The sequence below is a fragment of the Aphanomyces invadans genome (assembly GCF_000520115.1).
Source record: "Aphanomyces invadans strain NJM9701 unplaced genomic scaffold supercont1.2, whole genome shotgun sequence".
NCBI classification, from domain to species: Eukaryota; Oomycota; class Saprolegniomycetes; order Saprolegniales; family Verrucalvaceae; genus Aphanomyces; species Aphanomyces invadans.
The window spans coordinates 2839923-2866814 of NW_008580147.1; the positions used below are offsets into that span (position 1 = coordinate 2839923).

Genomic DNA, 26892 nt, shown 5'->3' on the forward strand with positions numbered 1-26892 from the left:
TCACGATCCAGGAAATCAGGCGACCCAAAAGATGACCGAACTATTGCTGCGCAAGCTCCCATTCCAAAGGCTAGCCCGCGAATTTGCACAGGACTACAAGACTGACCTGCAGCTGCAAGGAGCGACAGAAGCCTACCTGATTGGCATCGTTGAAGACTCTAACCTTTGCGCCATCCATGCCAAGCGAGTGACAATTCTGCCAAAGCACCTCCAGCTCGCCCGGCGCCTCCGCGGCGAACGTACGTACTTAGCATCATCGTGATCCATGCACCGCATCCATGACACGTCTTGATAACGCTCTTTTGTCCACTGCGCTCGTCTCTTGGACGGGTAATGGTTGAGTGGCTAGGGCTTATATCAACTGCTCCATGCGCGATGTGGACGTTTGCCGCTCTCTCGGCGGCGAGTTCGACATTCCATTATGTCCATGCCCTCTGCTCGGACTCCTGCAACCTGATTGGTCACATAATTTGAGTATTTGCACTTTGATTGGTCCATAATCCACCAGTCACATCGGACGGGAGCGGGATAAAAAGTCAAGCGGAACAACGGCGACTTGTCGTACGTACAATTCATGACGTACAGCATGAATACAAAAGACAAGTGAAAGAGGACACGTATTGTACACGATTTGTACAATGCATGTTGTACGCTCAGAAACCCCGGCCAGTTGGTGTCGTTCTGTCGTGACAAGCGGCGGTGTCGGTAGAAACATCGTCACACCCGCACCGCCCCTGCCGCCCAGGTCGATCCTTGACGCAACCTTCATGAAAACCAACGACGCAGGGGTGATGCGCGTGACTTCTGTAAACTGTACTGATGACTGTGCGCCGGTAGGCCACCACCGCGACCGACGAGTCTCCAGGGTGTGTTGAAAAGAGCAATCGGCGACGACAAAGGAGAGAGGTACGTGCATTCCACGACGCGGCACTTCGAAAACGAATCTGAAAATGAGCTCTTGTCAACGGCAGATGTCGTCGTGCTCGTCCAGCAGCAATGAAGATGAAATACGACGGTTAGCCTTCACCTCGGACCCCGACTACCACTCCGCGAGAACGTTGTTGCAGGTGCGTTGTTCCGTGCGTCCACCGGAACCCAATGGGTTTCAATAGCGAAAAGGAGATATCAAGGCCATGACGCATGCATATATGAGCCTGTTTGGCGATCAATTCCTCGCATTCGTCAAGGCCATGGTGGACGCTGAGGTCTCGCACGGTTCTGAAGATCAAGCTGCTGAAATGATACGCGGTAACACGCCTTGCATGAAGGTGCTTTCATCTTCTCCGCCCTATCCGTCTCATGTGTACGCGTGAAGATGCTCAGCGAAGTTGCGTACGTCGTCGGGACTGGCTACCTTCGCGACGTATTGACCGGCCCCATGAGCGTGCTCTTTCACCTACCCGAGAGTCTTGAAGTGAACCACGAAATCGTTCGCGATGAAGCTACCCTCGAAGCACATCGCGCACAGCTGGAATCTCTCGCCCAGGCGATTCTTGACAGGTAATTGCGCTGCCGATCGCTTCATCACGTCGTCCTTTTGCCCTGTCTACGTAGGCTGGTGCGGTCGCCGTTTCCACCGCTGCTTGCGTCCTTGTGTTTGTGTCTCCGTCGAAGTGTTGCGGCGCGCTTTCATGCGCATTCGGACTCTGTTCTCGGCGGTTTTCTTTTCCTTCGCGTCGTTTGCCCCGTCGTGGTCATGCCGTACCACTCGGTCGTGTTTCCCCATTTGGAAAAGGCCAATTTGCCGTCGCACGCGCGCCGGTCATCCATTCTCGTGGCCAAACTGCTTCAGAACCTCGTAAGTCCATCGCAACAACACGAATTTGATGACATTCGCTGCAGGCAAACAACGCATTCTTCAAGGAAGACTACATGGCCCCTTTCAACCCATTCATCCGGCGCAACTTTCCCACGGTCGTTGCCTTTTACGACCGGATTTGCCAAAGCGTCGACGTCACCACTCTCGCGACGAGCATCCCGCCGCGTGATGCCACTCCTTGTTGCCCTTCGCCGCTCTCGATCGACGAAGCGTGGAAGGTTCGATCTCGCCGTTGAATGTCCTCGCAAATATTCAACGATGGTGCATGGTCAGGTCGTTCGAGACCGTTTGGATAGTCCCTTGGACACCTTTCCTCTGTCTGTGGCCTTGCCACTTCAAAAACCATCCATGTCGAATGCCACAACGACCCTTGGAGATCTGTCTACCGCGTCCGCGACGCTATCCCTCGATCGCCCAAAGCAAAAAGCGTCCTCTACGACGTCCTGGTTCAACTCGACTTTCTTTTTGAGCCACCGAGGAGGCGCACCACCCCCGCCGCTCGCGTTCGACCAGGTCTTCGAAAGCCAGCGGCACAACCCGCTCGACCATCACGCAGACTTGATTCAGGTTTGATTGGTGCCACTCGACGTGCGATTCAACGGACCATGCGCTAGATGGCCCACACTGGACTCGTCGCACTATTAAATGCCACAAACACCGCCCATGAGCAAGATGCCAGCGCTACATGGACCAATGGCCAGACCAAGCGCGGGGTCCAAGTGCATTCGCGCGTGCGTCGAGCTGTCCTTGAGCTGAAGTACGTCCGCATCGATCCCTTCGATGTGTGTGTGTGTGGCTCATTAGCGTGTAGAGCGTCTGTCGTGGTGGCTGCGGATCCTAGTACCTGCCTCGCTTACATTGCGGCCCCTCGGGGACGAGAGATTTGGAGCACATGGGGCCATGAAGTGCGGTAAGGTTGATGCGACGGTGAGGCGACCGGACACGGGTGCTTGCCGTAGGGAACTTGAACGGCTCGATTGTACAAGTCGCATTCTTCACCGCACAAACTACGGTTCGAAATTGCCACCGTTCTTGCTGTGGTGCTGCATGCAATTGCAAGACGCAGTCGAATTGGAGTCTGTGTTTTACCCGAATGAGAGCAGCGATGCATCGCATGACAAGGACGACAGCGAACCTGCCACGTGCGCCACCGGCGACACTCCTTCGCATCATGCACTAGTCTTCCAGGTACACGCTTTCATTTGCCCTTTGATCGGACGTCACCATGTCCCGTACGAAGTCGGTGACGTACCCAGACGTGCCGCCAGTGTCGGGAGTCGTGCGGTCGTGCGTACACAGCAGCGGCTTCGTCTTGAGCCCGATCGCCAACGGAAGCAACAACGACGACGATGCCAAACTTCACGATGCGACCGACACCCTCGTGACATTTGCCATTCGAATGGATCATGCGCTGGCACCGCTGCAAGCCAAACCATATCAAAAGCAGCTCCTCACACTGGCCAAACTCAAGGTCGCCATTGAGAAGTCGGCCACCACCGCATCCCGTGCGTCTGGCTCTTGATAAGCCTTGCAGTTCCTGAGCCAAAAAACAACGCTCTGGTGTACAGATGCCGAGCACCATCCCATCGATCGGTGGAAGGAAAGCGCCGCCAAAAGTAGATCATCCAGAAGTGGCCAAACACGATAACAATGTGTGCCAGCGCCTCTCACATGCAGCCCACGTCGTTGAGAAGTGCATTGCGAGATCATCAAATCTTGGCAGTCGGGAAAGTGTCCAGTGAGTGTAATGGATATATCTAAAGCTCACGGGGCACTGGCAATGTCCCCACAAACCAAAGTCGCTGGCGAGCTTCTGCTGACCCCCCTCACGTCTTCACCTTGGTAAAGAGTTAGGAAGCCTCCAACGTCAAGCATATGGACCCTGCATCTGACGAGGGGACCCCTCGCGCTTGTCACGACGCCTCAAAGCGACGCGTAGTCCTTACTCGCCATGCTACATGGGACAGTATATTTATGCATGTGCATAGGTCATTCCTACACATTGAATACATTCACCTAAGCTCGTTCGCCTCGGATACGACGGGCAAGTTGAATGTCTTTGGGCATAATCGTGACTCGCTTGGCATGGATTGCACACAAGTTGGAGTCTTCAAAGAGACCGACAAGGTACGCTTCGGTCGCTTCTTGCAACGCGATGATCGCCGTGGACTGGAATCGAAGATCCGTCTTGTAATCCTGCGCGATTTCGCGCACAAGACGCTGGAACGGCAGTTTTCGGAGCAAGAGTTCGGTCGTTTTTTGGTACTTGCGGATTTCACGCAACGCAACGGTCCCTGGGCGATATCTGTGGGGTTTCTTGATGCCCCCAGAGAGAGGGGTCTGCTTTCGGCTCGTCTTCTTCGCAGCAAGTTGCTTGTGCGGGGCTTTGCCGCCCGTGGACGTCCGAGTGTTTTGCTTCGTGCGGGCCATCGCGACTGACTTTCTCGTGGAATTTCAAAAATGCTTCGAACTGTGGGCCAATCACGTGGTGGGGAACGAGGGGGAAACTGCAAGCAAAAAATGTTTATTCGTTTTTTTCGGCATTTTTTCACGGTTTTGAAACCCCTCGATTCGTCCATACAAAATGCACGTACTAGTACACAAACACATCAGAGCAATACGAATTTATCATAGAACTATACAATTACGCAGAGCGTTAGAGTACAATACCATAAATTCTTGCTGCACAAGTAGAATACATCCACGTGTGTAGCCAATATGCGGAGTCACATGGGATTGATCCTAGTCTTGGTCGTCGCCCACCATCGAGGGCAAATCTAGCGCGATCCGCGGGGCTTTGACGACTCCAGGGGACGCCGCATGGGTAGAAAGAAGCAACAAACGGCTCGGCCCATGGGAACGAACGCGCGCCAACTAGATATCTCAATGCCCGAGCCCAATTGCGGGTTTGACTGCTTTTGATGGGTTCGGGACGGATCGTTGGAGAACGGGCGGCAAGTAGACTGTAGCCGTCGGTCGAGACAATGGCCAGTGAGTGTATGCCGCAAATCGGTGTTCCTTTGGCAAGTCTCGACATCCAGGCTCGTGACAATGAACATTACAAGACAAAAATCATGCTTGGCGCCATCTCCACCTCCTGATGACTATCTCACACCGACCCACGGTGGCCCTATGCAACATCGCGACCGCTGCACTACGACCAAGATGAAACCCATGAAACTCCCGTATGAGCAAGATCTATGGCGTCCTCCCGTCTGGCGGTCCGACACGGGCCACGCCACATCTCGAAACGCTCTAGTCAGATGCCTCAGCCTCGTCGTTCTTGCTGCCTCGCCAGGTACTCGTGTGCAGGGGCATGTCCAAACAGCTAGGAAGGGTACCCACCGCCGGCGCCGCCTCTCGCCGCGGTAGCAGCCATGCATCACCGAGCGATGTTGGGTTTCAAATCGAGCCAATCAAAACGCACCAAACCTTGGCGGTTCGAAAATCGATATATTTGTTCGATATGGAAACGCCCCAAGATCTCACTCATGGCCCACTTCTCGATTGACCCGCGAACTCCATGACGACCACTTCCTTAGCGTCAACGTCGGCGACGCCAGCCAACATCCGCTCTGGCATGAGCGTACAAGACCTGAAGATGCTCACGGCTCAGCGGGAGTACCGCATCATGATGGAGCAGTACACATCGACAGTCGGCGATGCGTCCCAACTCGCGTCGTCGCCACGCAGCAATCGAAGCTTGAGTTTGTCGCTGTCCGACACGAGCAGCACTGGCAGCGCCAACAGTCCCATTTCAAGCCCCGTCATGTCCCCGCAACGACACCAAGCCCCGTTCCACCCTCCGCCCCCTCCACCCATGCACCTCGCATCGTCCCACAAGTTCAACCAGCACAGCCATCACCATTACCACCATCAAGGCTCAGCGTATTCCCGTCACGGAAGCCCTGTGGAAAAGCGTGTGCTCGTCACATGTGGAGGGCAAATGGTGTCGGTCATGGAAGGCGTGCGCAACGTCCCTGACGACATGTGCTTTGTTGGCGGCAGCCCGACGATTTGACGAGGTCCGTGTTGGCGCGCGTCCTCGCTGCCTTCGTTTCACTGGATCGTTTTCGTGTGTTCACCCTTTGTCATTGATTGTAATATAACTCAAACACGCCGTTCGTCACACGCCACGACATGCTGGAGACTCTGGACGACGTCGGCTTCGGTCGAGTGCTCGACGTTGGACGATGGTCTGGCCGTGATGCGAAGGACATCCGGCAAGAGGACAATCGGGAGGGCCTGCCGTCGGCTTGCATTCGACCGTATGACACTGGCACGGGACGCCGGGTACCGGCGTATCGGAGAACTCCCTGCCCACGGTGTGTAGACCCCGTCACTCTTGTCGCATGCTTCAAAGAGCTACAGCATCATCATGCATTCGATGTAATGTGTGGAGCACTCGACTACCTGGGCCATGAGGTGCCAGAATCGCTTCCAAATGGCCACGGCAGCTTCCTCGGTAGCGTTGCCGCGCATCGCTTGAAAGCCCGCGTACCCATCCACTAGGCACTTGAGGCAACCACATCCAGCAGCTTGACATGTTCGCAAGAAATGCGTCGGAGGCAAGTCACGCCCGAGCGCTTCGAGGGTTCCCACGAAGAACGGTCGGACGGTGGGCCACATCGAGTTCATTTCGTGGAGGCCGTTCGATATCGAGTTCAGGTCGCCGTCCGCGTCCCATGCCATTTCGGCGAGCCCGTACTCCTTGGCGACGACCAAAAAGTCGTCTGGAGCAATCGTATCGCTGCCCGTACGCCGCAACGTGTCGCTGAACAGCTGCAGCACGTCCGAATCATCGCGCGACTTGTCGATGCTAAGCACAATGCGGCGGAATTCCTCGTAGCTGAGCTGGCCGTCGCCGTTGTTGTCGCCGGCCCGGAACGCGTCCCGCAGGTGCTTGTCTCGTCGGAGTTGTTCCTCGTTCCATTCTCCGACGACCCAGGCAAGCAAAACATCGACGTTTACGATCGTGTTGTCCACGGCGTCGGGGCTGGACGAACTCGTCGCAGTGCATCCTCCCTGCGTGATCTTGTCGCAGAACGCGGCGACGTGTACGCGGCGCATGCTTCGAAAGCAGTATTGGACTACCTCCAGCGCCCGATCGAGTGGCATCAACCATTCGTCCTTGTCGGGGATGTTGAGCCGAGTCGGTCGAGCTTTTTTCAATGCCGACGCTGACGACGACGACGGCAGCGTCGTCGGTGGTATGATCGACCCGACACGCGCGTGGTTGGTCTGTCCGTTGATGCCAGGTACAAAGTACCCTTGGTCGCCCGCGTTGTCGAGGATCGATTCGTCCAGAATGACTTCGATGCATTGGAGAAACATGCCGAGCCACGACCCGGGCACTTCGTTGTATAAAAACTGGCAAAACAAGTCGACGCGGCGGTGCTGGTTGCGATACATGTCCAAGGCACACCCGAGCCCGATCAAGTGCATGTCGGCAATGGATGGAAGGCCGTAGCTGTGCAGAAGGGATTGGTACGCGATCTGGGCGAGGGAGTCGGCCCCTTTGGTTGCAACAACACCTGAAGCGCTGTGCAGACTGCCTGCCTTCTTCATCCGCACAATCTTCTCCGCATACGTGTCGGCAATCGTCCTTAAAATGGTACCGAGCGGCTTCTTGCAGCACATGGCGAGCTGATCCACGTTAATCTTCCACGACGTGACGAGCGACGCCAGCGCGTGCGGGACGTTGGCACTGTCCACCTTGATAACTTTCTTTCCCTTGGCCCGCTTCGTGAGACTAGTCAGCGTCACCGGTTGTTTACGCGTTTGCAGGGCAGAATTGGCTGCGCGGTTGCCGTCGACGCTCTACAGGGTGGTCAGAACCTCGACATGTTTCGACGAAACAAAATCCACACACCTCGTTGGACTCGACGGCAAAATTCACGTCGGTCTGGCACGCCACATTCGCCATGCCAGCTTTGACAACTGCGTCCTTGTTGCGCTCGTCGTCGGACAGGTCGTCGTCGTCTTCGTCATCCGATCGGGTGCTGTTCGGGTCGTTCATGCCCCTGGCATGGCGCTGAGCGACTTGGTGGATCGAACTCAGTTTGTCTTGGGTGCTGGCGGTCTACCACGCGAGAAGTGAGTTGAGATGGACACGTATGGGGGGACGCTACTGAAAACGCCGCGCGCTCTTCGTCCGTCATGTCTTCGTCGCCAAGCTCTTGCGCCTTTTCCATGATCTTGGTGAGCACGCGATCCACCGTGTGCCGCCGCCCCGTCGCCTCCAATGTCGACACGACCTTGTGAATGACTTTGGCAAACCCTTTTGGCGTCTTTCCTGTCATCATGGCGTGCTCCAACAACGACGACGTGTCTTGTTCCGTCATGCCACTCACGATCTGCTCTTCGACAGACAGTTGCCGGGGAGGGACCGCAGTTGGAGAGACTTTCGCCTCTTCAATGAGCCCTTCGCCATTGACCGTCAACACACGATCGATCGCGGCGATCATGGTCGTTCGCCGCTCCTCCGACAGGTAGGGCGACGATCCATTGCTGGTGGTGGCCGCCGTCGTCGGCACGTCCAACGTGTGCACCAGGGACTGGATAATTGTGTTGCGTGTGGCGTCGTCAAGTTGATGCAGCACGTCGAGCGTGTGGGCTGCCGTCTCTGTCGTCATGGGATCGTGGTTGCTTGTGGGGGCGGCGCATCCACGCGGGTCCGTGTGCAACGTGATGCCAAACAATTCGCGGCAAACTCGAATGATCGTTTTCGCTTGCTTCGAGTCAGCAGGACTAGTTCAAATGGCAGTCCACCAGACATGACTCGGTCGACGGGGTCGGTGTACCTGGCGTCGTCGTCGGGCACAGACGCCCGCATGGATTCCATGACGGCGTATAGAACTTTGGACCGCGTTTCGGTCGACATGTGGGCCACTTGCTCGTTAAAGTGTGCCATGACAAACGTCGTGTCGTGCAGCACCGTTTGAAGTTGTTGCTTCTCGGTTGGTGACAACCGAAGCAAGAGGTCCGCCAGGGCCGCTTTCGACGTTCCAAAATCGTCGTGGAGAAGCGTCGCGAGCAAGATCTTGCGCTGCGCCGGGTGCAACGACCGGCATTTTTCCAACAAGTGCTCGCAAAAGTCGATCGCGACGGACGACCAGTTGCGCAACAACGAACACACGTCGTCAAACAATCGGCGTTGTTCCTACCACAAACGATCGCACAACAAAGTTCGACAGCCGACGTGTGCGCACCGACGGAGTATACGGCTTGGGAAACGAGTCTGGCGATGTGAGAAGTGCGTGGAGGTGGTCCGGGGTTAAGGCGCGGTCTAGTCCTGTCCATTGCGCCTCCAGCTTGGCGTGCGTTGCGCCATTGACAAAGTCTGCGAGCTGTTCCAACTGCTCCGTGCGGATGACTTTGGCCAGGTCGCAGATAAAACCGTACTCGTACTTGTTGCCGAGCATGGCTGCTAGGAACCCCGTGCGATGGGCGTCACACGACATGGCGTACAAATGGACAAGGCATGGAATGCATTCGTGGACGCGGTCGACGGTGTCTCGAATGGCAAATCGATCTTTCTCGTCGCGATTCAAGATCATCTGAAGCACTCGTGCCTCGCCGTCGGGTCTGGACGAATCGAGGTCAATCATGATCGCGTAAACAGGTCTCAAGCCATACCCGAGGCCTTGAAATGCCGATAGCGCACGGTTTTCCTCGTCGAGGTCGTCCAGCAAGCTCGATACGACGAGGGCCCTCGAGTGCATGTCCAGCGCTTCCGCGAGCTTGAGCAAGCGTCTACACACGTCCGACATGTGCGCTTTGCCAAGATGTGCGCCGCCGTTGGCCACAGACGCAACCAACTTCATGCCGATTTGCTGGCGCACTTCGTCACTAAACCGTAGGAGGCCAGCTTCCAACAGATCGGCCGAGCAAAGTTCAATCACGCGGCGCTTGTCTTGGTCCAACAAGGCCTACACATCCCCACAGGTGGTTGAAAGGCCCATTCATCATATCACACAGTCGGCAGGTGTTGGATACGTCAGCGACGGAGGCTGGTTCGCCACGCGATGCGAAAGCACAGGTCACACGAGTGAAGCATGCATTCATGTACCGTGGAGCGCCTTGCGCCGCCCAAATGCACGCTGATCGCGTGGTCGTGTTCGAGTTCGCGCAACTGAACAAAGAAGGGTTTTCGATGGTAGAAAGAGCGCACAATGTCGACGCTGGACCTTTCATTGATGCGCGGCGTCGACGCGTGGAATCCAATATCGTCGGTGAAGGACGACTCACAGCTAGAATCGCCGTACAGACCGTACTCTAGACGAGAAAACATAAAGGATCCACCGATTTGAAAAGCAGCTCATGACGCACCGAGTCCCACCACGATCTTCTGGAGCAGCGACCGGTAGTTGCCAAGAATTCCAGGGATCTTGAACAGTGCCGCACAACATGCAGCAGTCTCGAGGACGTTGGGCCGGCCGGTGTTGGCGGTAAAGTTGGCGAGTTGATCAAGCTTGTACTCGGTGAAGAGTGCGTACGACGTGAAACGATGCTTCTCTGCCTCGTAGTTCTGAATCCACTTTTCAATTTCGTCGTCTGCGCACAGGTACGCTTGGGACCTGGCGATAGCTTCGGGGGTCGCATCGATTGCAGGTAGGACAGTCGACCGCAATGACAATGGCGACAGGAGGGTGTCGTTGGTCGTCATGGGGCGCGGGCTCTCTTGTTTCCGTGGGGAGGACGATCCGTCATCCTTGAGCATGCCACCCAGCAGAACGTGGTCGATCTGTTGCTTGATGGAGTTTAAGCGCTGGTCCAACGTGTCTGCGGCAATACTCGTGCGAATAATCGGGTGGAGCGAGCCCGCGGGGGGATTCGCATAGTCCAGTGCACCACCCACAATTGGTTTCCTGCAGGGATAGTGACAATGATGCAGAGCTGTACAACGTGTGATGCGAAGACGTACGACTCGACTCGACTGCGGCGTTTCGGGTTGAAGACACTGAACGAAGAGACGCCATTCAGCTCAAATCCAGAATGATTTGAGCTCGTGCAGGGTTCTCACCTCGTAGTATTCTCTTGGTTGTCCCTTGGGATGAGCTCTACCGATAGCAGCGGTGATGGCGCGTATCACGTGCGGCGACATGTACCTCGAAGTGGCACGGTGGGAGGGAACGGATACACTTCCGCTGCAGATTTCTCACGAAGCTTCCTTGGTGACGGATTCTTCGGCATGGCCGCTGTGCGCTTTGGTGACCGCTGCATCGATTCCATTCCCTTCGTGGCGCCAATTGGCGATAATAATAGGATTGACACCGCAAGCGTTTCCAGCTCCTTGATATGCCATCGATCGGGCTATTGCCGCGAACTCCTCTTTATCGATCCCGTTGCAGAGTACACCGACATGGACGAATGGACTTTGCCCCCACCACATGGACGCGCTTCCACCTTTTGCGCGCGAGATCTGACGGAGAGTGTGTCCATGCGGGAGATTCAAATTTCAAATAAACCGTAACGTGATTTTTTTCGACTGCACGAAGTATACTTTGTTCAAATATAGATTGGTAAATTAATACCCAGTTACAACAAAACTGCATGTTGCTGATGACAGAGCACGCGATGGACCACGCAGCAATCAGCTTGGAGCTCCTTCGGGAAGACAATGCCGAGCTAGAGAAGCGGCTGGAAGAGATGGAAGAAGAAAAGCAGAACATGCAGAAGAAGCACGAGGAGCTCGAGCGAAAGTCCAAGCACCTGAACGATGTGAACCAGTTGCTTCAGAAACGGCTTCACGACAGCACGTCGAACAAGGAGCAAGTGCCGCCAACGCCGAACGCAGGACCGTCAAATGCACTCGTACAACTCAATGACCCTGCACTTGACAAAGAGAAAGCTCAGATCAAGACGGAGAATGACCAACTTCGACAGGAGAACGAAAAGTTGGCGAAGCAGGTTGTCCACTTGCGCCACGACCTCGAGCGTCTGTACAAACGACAAAAAAACGCCACCGTCGCTACGTCGAACGGTGACGTAGACGATGAAGTCGCCCAGCTTCTCGACGACCAAAGCACTCTGGACAAGAAGCAGGAGATCATTGCCGACCTCTTGCAACAATGCGCGTCCAAAATGGAAGAACACCGTGCTTCCAAGCGTCGGCGGTTGACTGAATCCTTGATGGCGCAGGAGCAAATGGTCAAGGATGCGATTCGTCAATTCCAAGATGAAATCGTCGCGCACCAAGAATTCGATCGTTTGGAACAGCACGTGTTTCAAAGTCAATCCCGCGATGCCGCGGCAGCAACGTTGCAACGAGAAGAAGAGTTGGTCCAGTGGCAAAAGCAATGCGAGCAACTGCAGCAGGACAACCATCGTGAGCGTACCAACGCTGAATCGCTGCGGGATGCCTTGCAAAAAGAGGCGCTTCGCTTCGATGCAGCATCGAGGGAGCTCGAGGGACTCAAAAACGAGTTGGCGCAGCACACCGAGATGGCGACGCTGGTCGAAAAACAGACAGCAAACATCCACGAATTGGAAACGCAACGGGAGCAACTTCGAGAACGTCTCGCGGCCAAGGAGCAGTACCTTCTCGCCCAGAAGGAAGACACATTGACCGTGCTCAAGAACAAGGCCGACGAACGATCGCAATGGAAGACTCGCGAAGCGAACTTGACGGAACAAATCCACGACCTCGAGCGCACGGTGGCGGAGTTGACCGCCCAGCTGAACGCGTCCGCGGCAAGTCACACGACTGCGGACCATGAGCGGTCCCGCCATCTCGTCAGCCAACTCAACGAGGCACAGGCGGCGCGAGAGGCCGCCGAAAGCGCACGAGATGACCTGATGGAGAACCTGCAGAAAGAGATCGACCGGAGGCGATCCCTGGACGCTCAACTGGGCACAGTTCTAGCTCAACGTGACTCGCTGTCGGATGAGTTGCTCCAAGTGATGCGTAGTCGACAGACCCTCCAAGACCAACTCGACCGTCAGTCGGAGCAATGCGAGCAGCGAATTCAAGATGAAACGGAGCGAAGGATTGCCTCCCAGGGACGAGAACGCCGGCCGGCACCACGCGAGCTTATCCCCGTCGCGATGCCAGACTTGGATTCTGCCACGTCCCAGGAACTCCAAGCATTTTTCGTGGCATACTATGAGTGCGCCGAGACCAAACATCGCGCGTTGCTGGCCGAGCGAGACGCATTGCTCGCGGACACCCACACAGTTGCAGCGCACCACGCGACAACAGCACCGTCCCATTCGACCTGACCATCGCGCGCGTGTACACAAATAGAAGAGCGATGACACATGTCGTCTTCAGAGTCGAGTCGTTTTGGATTTACTCGACAGATATCTACTCGGTGAGGGTGATGCTGTCCAGAGCAAGGGCGGGCAAGTCGCCATCGAGTACATGCAGCATTGTTTCGACCCACAATGGCGCCGATGGTTGCACAGGGGCTGCCATTGGCAGCGGTACCGCCGACGGGATGAACGGAAGGGGTGGCTTGACAACGGCACGCGACGCTTCTTGGAGTGCTGCGGCTGCCGTGGCCGAGTGGAACCCATGCAGATCCATCCATGTGCGGGCGGCGTCACAGCCGCAAATGGCGATGACTTCGTGGAGTTTGGCCAAGCACAGCGCATCGAGGAGGGTCGAGAGTTGCAGAATCGACTCGGACTCGACGGGGAAGAGCAGCTAGTGAAAGTTACGCACTGCTCAGGTTGCTATCGATCGTACTTTGACTTCGTGCATGATGCGGTAGTATGTCGAGAACGCTTCCAACGTGGACGGGGCGAACCCGTTCATGGACATACGCGGAAAGTGCGCATCCTTGACCTTGGGCAGCAACATCTACGTCAAGATCAGCAACGGGCCGAGTCATGGGAGCAACTTGGCGGACCTGCAGCACCAAAGTGTGCGTGCCGAGCTCGACATAATCGTCGGGATACCATGCCCGCATCGTGTTGGCAAGCCGCAGGGCCTTCATGAACCCGCCTTTTTCGTGCTCGGCCACGATAAGGTGGTGCAGCTAGCAGAGTCAAGATGAACGCAGCATGGGATCGGCTGCGGTCGTACTTGGTTTCGAGACGGGACATTGTGCGCCGTATCGGCAGTTTCGGATCCCAAGAGTTGGGTGAGGGTGTCGCGTCCGAGCACTGTGCAGTGGAAGGTCCGCGGCGTGGCTCCGCGGCGATTCATCCGCATCATACGGTCCAACTTGGAGAACTCGGAGGCGTCAGTGGCAGACGACGCGTCGGTCGATTCAACAACAAACCCGCTTTGCATCATCTCCTGGACTAGCTGCTGCCACTTGGCGCTCAGAAAGACCTAGCCAGACACCGTGTTTTTCGTCGAAGACGACAAAAAATGTACCAGCAGCGGAAGCAACGAAATGCCTGCAGGACTCAGCACGAGGCGAATCAGCGCGTTGCGCGGCACATTCGTGGCCAAACGATCCAAATGCGGTAAAATGAACTTGGCTTCGCTCAGCGGATCGTTGACGGCGCTGATGTTGGCGGCGCTGAGCAGCTTGAGGACGCATTCCTTCACGTAAAGCGGTGACACTTCGGCCAGCACGACGAGGACCTGTGGACCGCCGCATGATTCTTTGACTTTGCCATGGAAGCACTCACCGGGCACGCCTCGGTGGCGAGCGCGAGCTGGTCGACACACAGCTTCGCGGATGCGTCTTCAGCTTTGAACATTGGACTAGGTTGAAATATCATGCATTGACAGAGCAAGCCGACAGAGCACACGGTAAAATACACACTTGTGGATCCAATACAGGGACCGAATGACGGCGAGGGAGTGCGCGCGAATCAAATCTGGACGAGGCAGCATGTACCGCAGCGCCGCTTGGCGCACCATCGGGTCAACGTCCTCCAGGCATAGATGGGGCACATGTCGAGCCAACGCGGCGCGGGTGCGCGGGCCGCAGACACTCAGCGCCAACTCTGTCGTGACCTGGGCACGAATTCGTTGCAAAACAAGTCAAAGCAACCAAAGACAACGCACACACACCAGATCGAGACCGTTGTCCTTGTCCGAGAGCAAGTCGAGCGCGTTGACGAGGGTGCCCTCAAACATGTTGGACGTGATCGCCCCCGCCCCCAGTTGAATCACTTGAAGCGATAGCTGCACGACGGCAATCGCATCGGACGCATCGATGCGGGTCGACATGGCATACAGGAGCTCGGTGAGAGATTCCAACCGGTCCACCGCAATCACGCCACGACTGGCGCACGCGTCCAGCTCGAGCTGCACATGGTGAGGTCCATCTAAATCCATGGCGTTTGCAATGCACGTACGCCAATGGAATGGAGAAGGGCGGCGAGGGCTGAGCGGTGCTCGTGGACGAATGGACCAAAATTGAGGCAGATTTCGTGCCACAACATGTCAGCGGGCCCGGTGCGCAACCTAATGGGACGGTAAAGACCACCAACGGGAACCCAAACCAAACTTGGCCACAATGACGGAGAATGCGTCCGAGATCGCTCGGCTCGTCTCGGCCGACATGACGGCGTTTTCGAGCCCAAACGCCGAGTTTTGAAGACCTAGTCGAGGCGCATGATCCGCACCAGTCAAGGACGACGCTCGCGCACCCAGTGCGATGAGGACAGCTTCCACGAGCGCCCGGCGCGTCTTGTGGTTGTGCGCCACCTCGGGCAGCAACAGCGTCGGGAGCCACTGGTATACTTGAACATGCCCCATCGAGTAATGCCGGTGCAAGATCAGCGCCAGGATTTCCGTGAACCGCTCCGTTTCGATGTACCTGCGTCACGTTTCCATTGGCAACGACTCGTTCCATGGCACGCACCCATGTCGAATGGCTTGGATGACAGTCAAAAACACATTGCGACCGAGCAATGGCGGCGGGACTCGGTCGATGTTGAGGTAGTAGAGCCGACATGCTTCTCGGACAAGATTCACAATTTCTTGATCGCGCTGGTTGCCAGACACCCCCTGCAGCGGAAGGAGCGCCAGCTGCGCCCTACGCCAGTCTGTCACGCTGTGGCACATTTTGCCACAGTACCGTGCAAAGGGCAGGACGAGGTCGGTCCACACGGCCGGCGCGAACACGTGGGCCGTGCGGCCGATCAGGGCAACCATGCCGTACTCGTTGGTGTCGAGCGCAAACTGGACAATGCCGACGCAGTCTGGGTAGTTTAACAGAATGCTTTCCATCGCGTGGAGGTATGCGTCAGGTAGAACGGCGCGATTCGCTTCATTCGGATGCCTGGCGTCGTCGCGGTCATGCTCGTGTGGACCGGCCAAGACGGACGTACAGTTTGTACGTGTGCAAACACGCGTGAAAGAGCTGCGTCAGTCTCGCCTCATGCACGTCGGCATTGAATGCCCATTCGCGGCTTGAGCGATGGTTCATCAGCGCTTCGTACAGCGACTCCCTGAGGTCACGCGACCAGAAACTCAAGGGTTAGCGCAGTCGTCCTTGCAATTCCCATGTAGGTGGCGCAAGGATAACACATCAGTTTTCAGCACCATGGCCCAAGTCATGCAGACCGCGTGAGATTTGAGGCAGATTTGGATGACAAACTTACATGACGGCGGTGCAATAGAGCGCCTTGGCAGCAGCATGTTCCGTGGATGTTGCAACGACTTTGGACATGAGGTTCTCCATCGCGGCGGACGAGGCCAGCACTCCCATGGACCAGAGGGGAGAGAGCGCCAGCACATCCCTCGCGACTCGGCTGAGAGCGATCACCGGCGCATACGACGTGTCGAAGCGAGCGATGCGTTGGAGGAGCACGATGGCGACATCGCGCACAATCGAGTCCGTCGAGACGGACGAGATCGTTTGAGCCAGGTGCGCCAGCTGGAACGTCAAGACACACCCCGGTGAAAAAGATTGCGAGGGAGAAGGGGAGTATGAATGAGCCCATGGACCCGCTGCAAGAAACTCCCACAACTCCAAGAGACTCTCGAGCGTCGCGATCGCATCAACACGGGTGCCGGAATGGATGTTGTCGCCGTACGCAACGAGCTCAAGGGAATGAACTCCAGTCGTTGCCAGGTACAGACTGAGCGAGTTGACACTCGGGTCGTGCATCGTGTCGATGAGGAACGGGTCGAGCAACGCCGTGAACTTGGGTTTTGTTCGGAGGATCTCAAAGATGGCCTGAGCGTGACGAAAGAGTTCTCTGGGACACGGGTCACGGGTTTCATGGTAGAGGGCGAAGTCGCATACCTCGCGGCGTAGAGATCCGTGGATGGGTCGCGAATCCGTTGCACGGGGTACGTATCGAAGATGATCTCGAGAGCTTGGCGGGTGTTGCGCTGCATGATCACAACTAGGAGATTCATCCGTCAAATATGCACGAAGGGTGGAAGTGCATGTTGCTGGAACGTACTATTCGATCCAGTCTGCGCAAAGTCAGCCGCCAAGCTGAACCAGAAATCAAACAGGTCGGAGGCGGCATCCCTATTCACATCTGCACTGAGATCTACCGAGCATTCCAGTCCAGCAGCATCCATACGATTGCTCATAATCCACCGTCGATTGCAGCCGCGCCTGCAATGATGCCCACGTGGTTGCCATGACGAGAACGAGAAGTGCCGTCCTGCGCCGACAACGTGCGTGATCTTCGCGTCCGTGGATGTTGGGTGGATTCAATGAGCTTTAACGCGATTCTCACATGTACATAGCTTAAACAATCACTCCTGGCACATCACTCTGTGGCGGTAAACGTAAAACGCATGTGGAGGATCAACCAATCAACGACGTGCATGCTCAAGAATTAATCGAGTGAAGATGGCCGCGGCGCGGCGGTGGACGTCGCTTGTGTTCACGGGACAAGGCAGCCAACGCGTGGGAATGCTGCAAGATCTTCTAGACCAATGGCCTCAACATGTCGCCCCTCTTCTCGATGAAGCTGAAGCAGTCATGAAGCGAAACCTCAAGAACCTGATGCTGCAAGGTCCTCAAGAAACCCTCACCGACACGTCTATCGCACAACCTGCGATTTTAACCCACTCGACTGCAGTGCTGCGTATCCTTCAGGTTTGGCGCCATCGAGGTGTTCGTGCCTGATAGTTGGACTATGTCTAGCACGAAGCAGACTTTGACGTGGCGTCGGAGGTCCACCGTGTGCTTGGACATTCGCTTGGGCAATTTACGGCGCTGGTCGCTGCCGAAGCGCTCTCGTTTCGTGATGCAATTGACTTGGTGGTGCGTGCTTTCGATAGTGGACATCCATTTTCATGTTACTCGTTCCTCCATACACACAGCACTTTCGAGGAACGGCGATGAAAGACGCCATGGCCGGGTCGGACAAGGGTGCGATGGCCGCGCTATTTCCTGTCGACCCAGCCGTTGCCAACGATATTTGCAAGTCGGTGCAAGAGTCCACGGGTCTGGTCTGCTCGGTGGCCAACTACAACTCATCGAAGCAGGTACTTTACATGCTTCTTGCCATCGATAGTCCTACTGCTCGTTAGACTGTCATCAGCGGTCACGATGAAGCGGTGGAGGCGGCGGTGGCCCTCGCCAAGTCACGCAAAGTTCGCCGCGCCGTCATGCTGGACGTGAGCGCTCCGTTCCACTGCTCTCTCATGCAACCTGCAGCCGACGCCCTCGCAACGCGTCTGTGTGGAATCTCCTTCCAAAGACCCATTGTGCCTGTGATATGCAACGTGACTGCGAAAGCGATGGATCCTGCGGAATTGCGATCGGCATTGGTGGACCAGGTGACGCAGCCGGTTCGGTGGAGCGACTCTGTCGACTTCTGCATTCAACGAGATACTCAGGGAAGCGACAAGGTGGAGTTCCTTGAACTCGGGTTTGGTGGCGTGCTCACGGGGCTGATACAGCAGCACGCACCAACCTCTGCGTCCTGCACGTACGTATTTGCATGATCAACACGCGAGCCGCCGTTGGATATGACGTACATGTAGACCCCTGGGAACAGCCGACGACGTGCGCAAATGGATTGCGGCGAGGAACGCGGCAGCATGAAGATGGTGGCGATGACGACATGATCCAAGTGGGTGGAAAGAGAGTCGATTAACATGGAATATGACATCGTCTTCTTGAGCGAGGAATTACTCTTCCAATGTTGGGCGTTCGCCGATTTCACCCTTCACGAACACAAACGGGCCGTTGATCGTGTTTTGTCGGGAAATCAGCACGACGTCTTCCGAGCGCATGCGCTTGACGGCTTCGCGGCGACCGTACTCTTCGAAATCGGTGTCGGGAGCGTTGGCAAGTCCGAGCCAGAGGACCAAGGGCCCGCCCACGATGCCCATGTAAGTAGACCATTCGAATCCCTTTTTCTGCCACACGTGAGTGCCCTAACAAGTAGCATGTGAGATCGACGATTTCGTCAAACGAACAACAATCATACGTTGTTAGTCAGCATGGCCGTCTCGGCTTGGTGATGAGCAGCCGCATGAGCTTCGCTCGCGTGGTGTTGCGCATGGCTGTGCGTGGCAAATCGCCGCACAGCGCTGGTGACTCGTCCGCGGACCATGACACTACTGTGGAAAAGCACTGGGAGCCACGAACAAGTGTAGCGGAGGGATGGTTTTTCATTTAATCTTATGATTTATTACTTCATATTTGTATATATGTTAGGATTTGATATTAAAATTTGCCTGACTGCACTCACATGAATTGGCCAATCCCGTGACGACGTCGGCAGAATAACCGTATCCGGATAATACTATGCGTTGATCTGTCACTTTGCAGGAATTCGAACGCCATCATGGCCGCCGACGCCTCGGCGACTCTGACGTTCCTCACAGTAAACGACGTGTATGATGTAGTGCCGAATGAGCAAGGACGTGGAGGTAGTCTTTGTGGTTTGTAAGTGATGTGTCTCTAATGGCTGCGTTGGACAGGAATGGCGGAACTGGCAACGCTCCTTCAAGCAGAAAGGAGCATCATCCCGCCGACACACCACACAATAACAACGATCAACGGTGACTTCCTGTCAGCATCACAAGCAGGCGAGCACTACAAAGGGTGCGCATGGATGTTTCCTCTCCTGCACAGCGATTGATGCTAGCTGTTTGTAGTGCACACATGATTGACATTCTAAACCGCATGGACATCGATTATGCCGTCTACGGTAAATCAAGTCGCTGCACCAGCAGCAGGTCAGCACTTTTATTTGTAGGAAATCACGAGTTTGACTTTGGTTCGGACGTTCTTGTCCAGCGCGTGGCCGAATCCAACTTCCAGTGGTTTGGATCGAACGTCCGCGACAAGGTGACTGGAAATGTCCTCGGGAATGGCTTGGATACGGTCCTTTTCCCCGTCGGATCAACGTCCCAAGGTGAGTCGTGCACTGGAAGGACAACATGTTGAAACGACCGTCCCAATAGGTGGCGTGATTCAAGTGGGGATGTTTGGGATTTGCACCCCCGAGACACCACACCTATCGTTTCCGGGGGACAAGGTGGAATTCCTTGAGATTGTCGACACCTCTAAGGTGTGTCAAAGTGGATGCGTGTTTCTGAGCAACTCTGACGCAGAGTTTTGTAGCGATGTGTGGACGAATTAAAGGCCCGCGGTGCCGACGTCATCATCGCGCTGACGCATGTTAGCATTGCCCACGACAAGCTGTTGGCGAAGCGGGTGCCTGGCATTGACGTCATTCTTGGCGGCCACGACCATGACCCGTTTACGCTGTATCAAGGTAAAACGTTTATCCACAAGTCGGGCCAGAATGCGTACTGGCTGGGGCGCGTCGACTTTGTCATTCGAAAGCGCGGCGACAAGGTCACTGTGTCGCCCGGGTGGAAAATGCTTGTAAACCAGCATGTTACACCCGAGGCAGGGATTGAAGCGCTGGTACGACACATAGAAAATTTACACAGGAGCGAATTGTGCAAACTCAGCAACAATGGGCTTAGGTTCACAAGTACATGGCACCGTTCTTGACGGCTGACCGACTGGAGGCGGGCGCGAGGCAACTGGCTGTGCTGAGTCATCCACTGATCACGAAAACGTCGGTAATGCGAGGAGAAGAGAGCAACTTTGGCAACTTGGTGGCGGATGCTATTCGCCAAGAACTGGGCGCGCAGTTTGGTCTTCTCAACGGTGGTTTTGTTCGAGGCGACACAGGTATATTCTTGAGCACTTGAATATCGATGGCAACTGACTACAGTGTTGCGACTCAGTCCACGAAGCAAAGACGCAGTTGACTGTGGGCATGGTCCTCAAAGAAATGCCGTTTCCCCGCCCTGCTGTGCTGCTTCGTATCCAAGGAAGAGATCTCAAGGAGGCGGTTGAACAACATCTGCGGCACTATCCGTTACTCGCAGGGTCGTTTCCTCACGTGTCGGGGATGCGAGTGACTTACGATCGAACTCGAGAAACCCCTGAGGTGTGTTCATGTCGTAGCATCATGAAATGCTTGCACATGTGGTTAAGCATGTTCGCCATAGATCACGTCGTTCCAAGACGCCTCAGGAAACGACATCAACTTGGATGAACTCGTCACTGTGGCGACGACCAAGTTCATTGCGGGCGGCGGAGATGGGTGTGTGGCGTGGAAGAAGGCAACTTTGATAGCCACAGACGATACTATCGCCCAAGTGGCAATTCGCTTCCTCGAGAAGTTGCGCTTGATCTCGTATCCCGAGAAGGAAGGCCGCGTCAAGATTGTCGAATAAGCGGCGAATTGTCAAAACATAGAGTTACAGAGGTTCCATGGAGATATAATGTTATGGGGTCTTTTTTGAAATAGCGCGCGAAAACCCCTCATTTCCAAACCTACCACGGGCCACGTACAAAGCCGTCATGCGAGCGCCACCGACGCCATGGTACTTGGATAGTAAGATTTGCCCGGATGACCCAGATACCATCGTTCATGAAGATGGAACAACAAGTCGATGGGTTATGGACATGGAATTGCTCATTTTCGAGGACATCAGCGATTTTGCAAGGTCTGGGGCCGTGTTCAAGGCGAGACCATCAAGTTTGCTCAACGGTGTAAGAGGCGCCACCACAGAAGACAAGCCCCTGCGTGCAACGGTGATGCACAAACGAGTCTCAAGCCCCCGACGTCGCCACGAGAATCGACCATTGCGCCTTTGCGATAAGTGGAGAGTATTTCATTCGACGAGGCGCAGGAGAACGCTTGCAACGAAAAGTAAACCATACAGCCTGGTTATCCCGTTCATGTCGATCATGGTACTAGTTCATGCACGAAAGCACCTGCTAACCAGCTGTAGACACTCTTATCGTTACCAAGGCAGCCTCACGACTTCGAACTTCAACGAGCATAATCAATCGCAGATTCAATGTCTCGCTTGTGTTTGTATTGTGTGCCAGCAGGGGCTTTGTCTTGAATGCAAACGCGACCTTCGAACAGAGGCTCGATAAATTGACAGGACTTGGTACAATTATCGACCAAGTACCTACATCGAAGGGTCAAATGGAAAATCAAGTCACACTGAACACCAAGTCACACGACTGCAAAAGTACAACCAACGTCACAAGTAAATCTCAGCATACTCCAATACTACAGATTCTGCGCGACGTGTACGCCTCCAGTCTGAGGTAACTGATCAAAGCAACCGCAGGACGTGGTCATTCAAGCACAGCTCTCACTTGACCCTCCGCCGTGGCGGTTTGTTGGTGGGGCGTCCATCTTGAGAGATCTTTCAGTCGTCGTCGACTGTCGTACACGCCAGCACCAGTGCAAACTAGCTCTACAAGTGGAAGACGCGTCTCAGCGCTTGTACAATCCAGCAAGTTCACCGAAACGCACCCCATCGTCACAGTGGAGGCACTCAGTCGTGGTGAGAGCGTCTGGTGCAGTTGGTTGCGGCTGCGTGTCGTTCCTCTTCTTGCACCATGCGCGTATTTGACGGCCATGAAGGTACGTCCGTGTTGTTGCTTCGAATGCCACCCTTTGGGCACTTGATTCTCCATGCAGCATAGGTGCAGCGCTGGACGTTGGCCACGACAACTCTGTGACGGATGGAGCAGGTGGGGATACGCATGCGATTTGATTCCATTTGCGTTTTCACCGAGTCGACTGTGGACATCACCTTTATACTCTTCTACTTGACGCTGGAGTGAGACGTGGTCGTCCGAGAGTTCCATGTGTGCGTCCGTGGTTAGCGGCCTGTCGGGTCATCGAACCTCTCGCTTCACACGATTCTCCACTGCGGATGACGTGCTCGACGACAGCTCCAAAGTCGTCAACAGCACGCTTGCATTGCTGTCTGCAAGCGACAGCCCTGCCTTGCCGTGAGCATGCAGTCGATCGAGTTGAGGTCGAGTGCCTTGGCTGCGGTGCCACGACTTGGCTCAAGTGACACCGTGTGCCCATGCATCAACATGGGAGGACTGCGTGTTTCTCCATGCCAAAGCACGGATCGATCATGGAATTGTACTCGTTACTCCTCTGTGGATCGAATGATCTGGGCAAATACTTGATGGACGGTCGTTTCAAGCTTGGTCACGGCAGCGTTGTTGCTGAGCGTGTCGGCAATTTGGTGGTTGACTTGCGCTCGCAGCTTCATCAAGAGCTGGACGCACTCCTCGGCAATGTCACAGAATGCCACCGCCATCGCACCCAAAGCTGGTAACACGTCGATGAGAAAAGCTAGCACGTCCGTGCTGAGCAACTTGTCCGTTGTCTGGGATCTACCGATGCTTGCATGACGCGTCTCGACATTTCAACATTTTCAGTAGCACACCTGTCTGTGTCGTACACGAGTTTCACTTTGGCCACGACAGTCTTCAAGACTGCGATCGGCACTGCTTCTCGGTACTGGCGACACAACGCACTCGCGACGTGGCATCGAAACGACAGCTTGGCCAAGTCGTTGCAGCTCAACAAGTCTGGAAGCGACGGCACAAGGTCGACCATGGACGGGACGGCCGCCACCAACAACCCGATCAGTCCCTTTGCGTACCCCTACAACACAGAAACGTCATGACGGTACTTGCCCTTCATGAAATGCACCTGCGCATGAACGGCAAGCAACACGGACGGCGCTTGACGAAAAGCCGTGTCCAGCCATCGGTAAATGTGCCGACATTGGGGGTACGCTTCTTCCGCGTTGAGTCGGGCGACCACGTTGAGCAGCGCATGGACAAGAATAGCGTCTTGCACGAGGATGTACTGGCCAACGTCGACAGCGGTGGGGTGCAAGGCATCTTCCGTGTTGAGTTGGCGGAGATGCATGCTAGAGACTCGTCGAAACGTGGTCAGCAACGCCAAGAGCAACTTGAGCAATGGACCGTGCCGCCAAACACGTGGGTCACATCGCAGGATGGAGAACGGCTCCTAGGCAAACGACACGTTCGTGTCAATCGTGCCAAGCGATCGACAAACGTACTTCGAGGAGGTCCTGGTACGAGTAAATGGCGTCGGGACAGAGCGCATTCACCAAATGCAATTGCAAAGCGTCCGGCGTGGGATGGCTGCGCCACGTGCGAGAGATCACAGCTTCAATGAGACCACACACTTCAGGGAACTCGAGCGATACCGATGGCCGCGCTAGTTTGTCTCGGGGAGGGAGGAAGATTGTCGGCGTCGGATCCTCCTTGATGGGTCCCACCGCGACTGGCAGCGCTGACCGAGCAAGCCAGTCAAGCCACGGCACTACCTGGTCAACGGGGACGAGCTCAAGGTCGCAGAGGAGGTCTCGAACGGCGGGCATGTCCGACGGGGCAAGCTCCTTCTGCTGCTTTAGTTGGCCATACATTTGCTGGAGGGTCACATGCGACGGCCGCAAGATGACGCCAATCTCCGATGGCGCCCCCCCAGCGTGCATTTGGACTTGCAATACATGGGGCGATTCGTCCAAGACAAGTCGCGAGAGCACTGGGAAGACAAACTCAAACGCACCACCGACGTGGCTCTGGCTTGCGGCAGTGTGGTAGATGCGCGCGATGGGGACCGCGTGGAGGTCGTACTTGCGGCTCGAGGCGTCTTTGACATGACGTCGGTTAAAATGCAATGCGTACACGAGAAGGAGGGTTGCTCGCGCCCACGTGATCGAGTGGTTGCTGACGTCGTGTGCGGGACATGACGTTTGGAGCACCGCCTTGATGCCGTCGAGGACGAGCGCATGCCGCAGCGGCGGGATCGACGACTGTTGCGTCGTCATGTCGTACGCGCCGACGTGGTTTTCCACGAGTTCCACGACCAAATTGGGCAAAATCGGATGGATGGGCAGCGACGCTTTGTCGATCTATCGCAAAGTCCATCGAGATGCATGGGATTGCCGTGGAGCGCCGTACTTGGTGTTGCACGAGCCAGTCGTTCGGGTTGACCTTGTGCCGAACAAACGATCGTTCACACAGCAACGAATACGCGACGCGGAGAGTCCACTCCCGCAGAGGAGCCACCATCGTCGCATTGACGCTTCCTGTGGTGGCGTCTCCAGGCATGGCGAGCAGCTAGGGCATGACAGACAGCAGCTACGTTATGGCACCAGGCAGCAGGGAAAGGCACGAACCCCATGGACCAAAACAGGCTCGGTAAAGTCCAACTTCAGCACAAACTACAATCGATCCATCAGTACAACCATTTTTTGCCTGACGTAGGCATGTGTCGAACCTCGCCAAATACAGGAACGCGGTCTGCTTGCACCACAATGTGGCTATCGAGTACGGATCGGAGCAGGTCGATCACCATCCCAGGCTACATGTCGGGGAAGAAAGGATTTGACAGGATCCAGCTTACCTTGGTGTACAGCAGAAGCGCCATCATGAGAAAAAGCGACCCGGAGTTGGGCGCGTCCAGCTCGTAGAGAAGTCCAATGAGCTGCCGCGCCTCCTTGGTCAATTGGGTCGTGGCGGCATCGACGGGTTGCGACAGTTTACTCAAACACACCAACACGATCGTGGTAAACGCTAGCTGGACAAAGCGGGAGCTCCGCGGTCCGTCGCGGCGGTGGCGTCGTTGCTGGCACTCCTGGCCGATAACGCGGAAGAGCAGTGCCCCTTCGACGTCCGACACGACGAGTGACCCACGCCCAATTAGTCCACAGTACGCCTTCAACACGGTAAGAAGGTCGAGTGATTTGGGGGCTGCCAGTGCTTCCTGCAAGTCCAAGCGCAAGCGCCGAAGCATGTCCGAAGTCTTCGCACGAAAGGGTGTCGTCGGGTCTTGGGTCAGCGCTTCGCCCACAACAGCCCACAGGGTGGAATATTTGGTGCTTTGCATGACGCTGGTCAAAAAGACAGGCGTATCGCGAAGGTACAGATTCGTGATGTCCAGCGCAATCGCGGCAGCAAAAGCAAAGTCTCCCCCGAGGCATTGCCTTCGAACAGCATGGGCGGCGGGCACGGACATCGCAGCAATCGTGACGAGGATTAAGTGAGTTGAGTCAAAGGAGTCCATGTCTGAGTTCTGGCGCATGGTCAGGAGAATGTGATCGACGACGGATGTCATGGCGCTCGGGTCGTTCTGGACGATGCCGAGGAGAAGTATGCGGCCGATGGATGTTTCGAGCAGAAGTGACACCAGTGGAGGTAGTGGAAGCCAGTCACGGGAAAGAGCGTGGTTCAGGATGCATTGCAGCTCCAGCACGTGACTGTGGTTGGCAATGCCGCAAATCCATGGCAATGGTCGCTGGGAATTGTTCTCCCGTCTAGACTCAAGTGCCACGTACAGGGTTCCCAGCGTCCATTCAATGCGGTGAAGTGTGGCGCGCTCGTTTGTCGTGTCGGGGAAAATGGACGGATCGAAACACGTAGACCTCTGGATGATAGACTCCATGGACGTAATCTGACGGAAAGCGATCGCAAGCTCCTTGCCAAGTGTCGCATCAGGTTGATCATGCAGCAGATCTTGCAGAGTGACGCGAGAATCCGTTGGCACTTCAGAGGAAACTCGTGTATGCATTAACCGTGTAAAGAGCGGCAAGAGGGGCTGGACAGCATTCCTTCGGTCCTTTGCCTCAGCTGGTTGGTCTTGTCCTGCTAAGAGAACGAGAAGGGACTCGGCGGCGCTCATGACGACAGATCCGTCGATGGGCGGTGCGGAATTTCGGCTGTGACAACTTGCATTCACCAATCACAGCATGGCAATGTCTAGATAAATATTGTCCAAATATAATCTGAACAATGCTTCGAAAGTGGAATATCACGGCGTTGTGATACAACACACGATCGACTTTGCATCTCTCG

General features: G+C 55.6%; 11 protein-coding genes across 22 annotated transcripts; 6 read left to right on the forward strand and 5 right to left on the reverse strand.

The window, feature by feature from the left end:
* Positions 1–278, forward strand: H310_01693 (hypothetical protein). The gene has a single exon (XM_008864884.1). It carries the CDS (start codon positions 32–34, stop codon positions 260–262), a length of 231 nt encoding a protein of 76 aa, XP_008863106.1. The 5' UTR covers positions 1–31; the 3' UTR covers positions 263–278.
* Positions 279–678: 400 nt separating this feature from the next.
* On the forward strand, positions 679–3721 carry H310_01694 (hypothetical protein). Of its 8 annotated transcripts, XM_008864890.1 has the most exons (12): positions 679–788; positions 838–906; positions 972–1067; positions 1113–1268; positions 1316–1500; positions 1555–1798; positions 1843–2037; positions 2093–2386; positions 2434–2576; positions 2631–2729; positions 2779–3007; positions 3060–3721. In XM_008864890.1, exons 1-12 carry the CDS (start codon positions 768–770, stop codon positions 3339–3341), a joined length of 2013 nt encoding a protein of 670 aa, XP_008863112.1. In that variant the 5' UTR covers positions 679–767; the 3' UTR covers positions 3342–3721. The 8 variants fall into 8 exon arrangements, with proteins under 8 accessions (XP_008863112.1, XP_008863114.1, XP_008863108.1 ...); XM_008864892.1 differs by having other exon boundaries at positions 679–906; XM_008864886.1 differs by having other exon boundaries at positions 2631–3007.
* On the reverse strand, positions 3538–4290 carry H310_01695 (histone). The gene has a single exon (XM_008864893.1). The coding sequence runs from the start codon at positions 4247–4249 to the stop codon at positions 3836–3838; it is 414 nt and encodes a 137-aa protein (XP_008863115.1). The 5' UTR covers positions 4250–4290; the 3' UTR covers positions 3538–3835.
* Positions 4291–5331: 1041 nt separating this feature from the next.
* H310_01696 (hypothetical protein) lies at positions 5332–11067 on the reverse strand. The gene is made up of 12 exons (XM_008864894.1): positions 10930–11067; positions 10845–10881; positions 10746–10781; positions 10151–10689; positions 9891–10096; positions 9458–9750; positions 9031–9406; positions 8623–8981; positions 7951–8569; positions 7692–7901; positions 6233–7639; positions 5332–6184 (listed from the first exon to the last, which is right to left on the reverse strand). The coding sequence occupies exons 1-12, from the start codon at positions 11051–11053 to the stop codon at positions 5930–5932; spliced, it is 4461 nt and encodes a 1486-aa protein (XP_008863116.1). The 5' UTR covers positions 11054–11067; the 3' UTR covers positions 5332–5929.
* On the forward strand, positions 5343–5948 carry H310_01697 (hypothetical protein; the record flags this gene model as incomplete). The annotated part of the gene is made up of 1 exon (XM_008864895.1): positions 5343–5948. The coding sequence occupies one exon, from the start codon at positions 5343–5345 to the stop codon at positions 5838–5840; it is 498 nt and encodes a 165-aa protein (XP_008863117.1). The 3' UTR covers positions 5841–5948.
* A 329-nt stretch (positions 11068–11396) lies between the features above and the next one.
* On the forward strand, positions 11397–13114 carry H310_01698 (hypothetical protein; the record flags this gene model as incomplete). The annotated part of the gene is made up of 1 exon (XM_008864896.1): positions 11397–13114. A coding segment is annotated over one exon (1646 nt), but the record flags the coding sequence as incomplete, so codon positions are not given.
* H310_01699 lies at positions 13073–17396 on the reverse strand. Of its 2 annotated transcripts, none has more exons than XM_008864898.1 (18): positions 17270–17396; positions 17144–17214; positions 16981–17083; positions 16334–16933; positions 16061–16180; positions 15808–16011; positions 15592–15765; positions 15377–15546; positions 15235–15328; positions 15083–15191; positions 14796–15032; positions 14545–14738; positions 14408–14483; positions 14148–14360; positions 13851–14102; positions 13675–13803; positions 13512–13610; positions 13073–13469 (listed from the first exon to the last, which is right to left on the reverse strand). In XM_008864898.1, exons 1-18 carry the CDS (start codon positions 17329–17331, stop codon positions 13128–13130), a joined length of 3249 nt encoding a protein of 1082 aa, XP_008863120.1. In that variant the 5' UTR covers positions 17332–17396; the 3' UTR covers positions 13073–13127. The 2 variants fall into 2 exon arrangements, with proteins under 2 accessions (XP_008863120.1, XP_008863119.1); XM_008864897.1 differs by having other exon boundaries at positions 13512–13625.
* A 121-nt stretch (positions 17397–17517) lies between these two features.
* On the forward strand, positions 17518–18833 carry H310_01700 (malonyl CoA-acyl carrier protein transacylase). Its single transcript, XM_008864899.1, has 5 exons — positions 17518–17793; positions 17842–17961; positions 18021–18185; positions 18231–18631; positions 18687–18833. Exons 1-5 carry the CDS (start codon positions 17545–17547, stop codon positions 18745–18747), a joined length of 996 nt encoding a protein of 331 aa, XP_008863121.1. The 5' UTR covers positions 17518–17544; the 3' UTR covers positions 18748–18833.
* Positions 18777–19291, reverse strand: H310_01701 (hypothetical protein). The gene is made up of 2 exons (XM_008864900.1): positions 19136–19291; positions 18777–19082 (listed from the first exon to the last, which is right to left on the reverse strand). Exons 1-2 carry the CDS (start codon positions 19259–19261, stop codon positions 18834–18836), a joined length of 375 nt encoding a protein of 124 aa, XP_008863122.1. The 5' UTR covers positions 19262–19291; the 3' UTR covers positions 18777–18833.
* A 191-nt stretch (positions 19292–19482) lies between these two features.
* Positions 19483–21495, forward strand: H310_01702 (hypothetical protein). Of its 4 annotated transcripts, XM_008864901.1 has the most exons (9): positions 19483–19580; positions 19632–19755; positions 19809–19861; positions 19910–20068; positions 20118–20224; positions 20278–20586; positions 20649–20859; positions 20916–21121; positions 21183–21495. In XM_008864901.1, exons 1-9 carry the CDS (start codon positions 19496–19498, stop codon positions 21408–21410), a joined length of 1482 nt encoding a protein of 493 aa, XP_008863123.1. In that variant the 5' UTR covers positions 19483–19495; the 3' UTR covers positions 21411–21495. The 4 variants fall into 4 exon arrangements, with proteins under 4 accessions (XP_008863123.1, XP_008863126.1, XP_008863124.1 ...); XM_008864904.1 differs by having other exon boundaries at positions 20649–21121; XM_008864902.1 differs by having other exon boundaries at positions 20916–21495.
* Positions 21496–23095: 1600 nt separating this feature from the next.
* H310_01703 (hypothetical protein) lies at positions 23096–26756 on the reverse strand. Its single transcript, XM_008864905.1, has 8 exons — positions 25445–26756; positions 25319–25402; positions 25218–25262; positions 25000–25158; positions 24093–24950; positions 23717–24040; positions 23448–23668; positions 23096–23394 (listed from the first exon to the last, which is right to left on the reverse strand). The coding sequence occupies exons 1-8, from the start codon at positions 26717–26719 to the stop codon at positions 23145–23147; spliced, it is 3216 nt and encodes a 1071-aa protein (XP_008863127.1). The 5' UTR covers positions 26720–26756; the 3' UTR covers positions 23096–23144.
* Positions 26757–26892: the final 136 nt, after the last annotated feature.

Excerpts from the sequence above, each read along its gene's own strand:
- H310_01693 (XM_008864884.1), top strand. The coding sequence starts at position 32 with ATGACCGAACTATTGCTGCGCAAGCTCCCATTCCAAAGGCTAGCCCGC.
- H310_01694 (XM_008864885.1), top strand. The coding sequence starts at position 768 with ATGAAAACCAACGACGCAGGG. Across the intron at positions 2,038-2,092 it reads CGATCGACGAAGCGTGGAAG|GTCGTTCGAGACCGTTTGGA; the intron begins GTTCGATCTCGC and ends GTGCATGGTCAG. Across the intron at positions 2,577-2,630 it reads CGAGCTGTCCTTGAGCTGAA|AGCGTCTGTCGTGGTGGCTG; the intron begins GTACGTCCGCAT and ends ATTAGCGTGTAG.
- H310_01695 (XM_008864893.1), bottom strand. The coding sequence starts at position 4,249 with ATGGCCCGCACGAAGCAAAACACTCGGACGTCCACGGGCGGCAAAGCC.
- H310_01696 (XM_008864894.1), bottom strand. The coding sequence starts at position 11,053 with ATGGAATCGATGCAGCGGTCACCAAAGCGCACAGCGGCCATGCCGAAG. Across the intron at positions 7,902-7,950 it reads AAGAGCGCGCGGCGTTTTCA|ACCGCCAGCACCCAAGACAA; the intron begins GTAGCGTCCCCC and ends CTCGCGTGGTAG. Across the intron at positions 7,640-7,691 it reads TTGCCGTCGAGTCCAACGAG|AGCGTCGACGGCAACCGCGC; the intron begins GTGTGTGGATTT and ends ACCACCCTGTAG.
- H310_01699 (XM_008864897.1), bottom strand. The coding sequence starts at position 17,331 with ATGGCAACCACGTGGGCATCATTGCAGGCGCGGCTGCAATCGACGGTG. Across the intron at positions 16,181-16,333 it reads CTCTATTGCACCGCCGTCAT|GGAGTCGCTGTACGAAGCGC; the intron begins GTAAGTTTGTCA and ends GCGTGACCTCAG. Across the intron at positions 15,192-15,234 it reads TTCTCCGTCATTGTGGCCAA|GTTGCGCACCGGGCCCGCTG; the intron begins GTTTGGTTTGGG and ends CCGTCCCATTAG.
- H310_01700 (XM_008864899.1), top strand. The coding sequence starts at position 17,545 with ATGGCCGCGGCGCGGCGGTGGACGTCGCTTGTGTTCACGGGACAAGGC. Across the intron at positions 17,962-18,020 it reads GTGATGCAATTGACTTGGTG|CACTTTCGAGGAACGGCGAT; the intron begins GTGCGTGCTTTC and ends CCATACACACAG. Across the intron at positions 18,632-18,686 it reads CCAACCTCTGCGTCCTGCAC|ACCCCTGGGAACAGCCGACG; the intron begins GTACGTATTTGC and ends ACGTACATGTAG.
- H310_01701 (XM_008864900.1), bottom strand. The coding sequence starts at position 19,261 with ATGGTCCGCGGACGAGTCACCAGCGCTGTGCGGCGATTTGCCACGCAC. Across the intron at positions 19,083-19,135 it reads CGGCCATGCTGACTAACAAC|GGCACTCACGTGTGGCAGAA; the intron begins GTATGATTGTTG and ends GCTACTTGTTAG.
- H310_01702 (XM_008864901.1), top strand. The coding sequence starts at position 19,496 with ATGGCCGCCGACGCCTCGGCGACTCTGACGTTCCTCACAGTAAACGAC. Across the intron at positions 19,581-19,631 it reads GAATGAGCAAGGACGTGGAG|GAATGGCGGAACTGGCAACG; the intron begins GTAGTCTTTGTG and ends TGCGTTGGACAG. Across the intron at positions 19,756-19,808 it reads GCAGGCGAGCACTACAAAGG|TGCACACATGATTGACATTC; the intron begins GTGCGCATGGAT and ends AGCTGTTTGTAG.
- H310_01703 (XM_008864905.1), bottom strand. The coding sequence starts at position 26,719 with ATGAGCGCCGCCGAGTCCCTTCTCGTTCTCTTAGCAGGACAAGACCAA. Across the intron at positions 25,263-25,318 it reads GCGTTCCTGTATTTGGCGAG|TTTGTGCTGAAGTTGGACTT; the intron begins GTTCGACACATG and ends GATCGATTGTAG. Across the intron at positions 23,669-23,716 it reads TGCTTGCCGTTCATGCGCAG|GGGTACGCAAAGGGACTGAT; the intron begins GTGCATTTCATG and ends TCTGTGTTGTAG.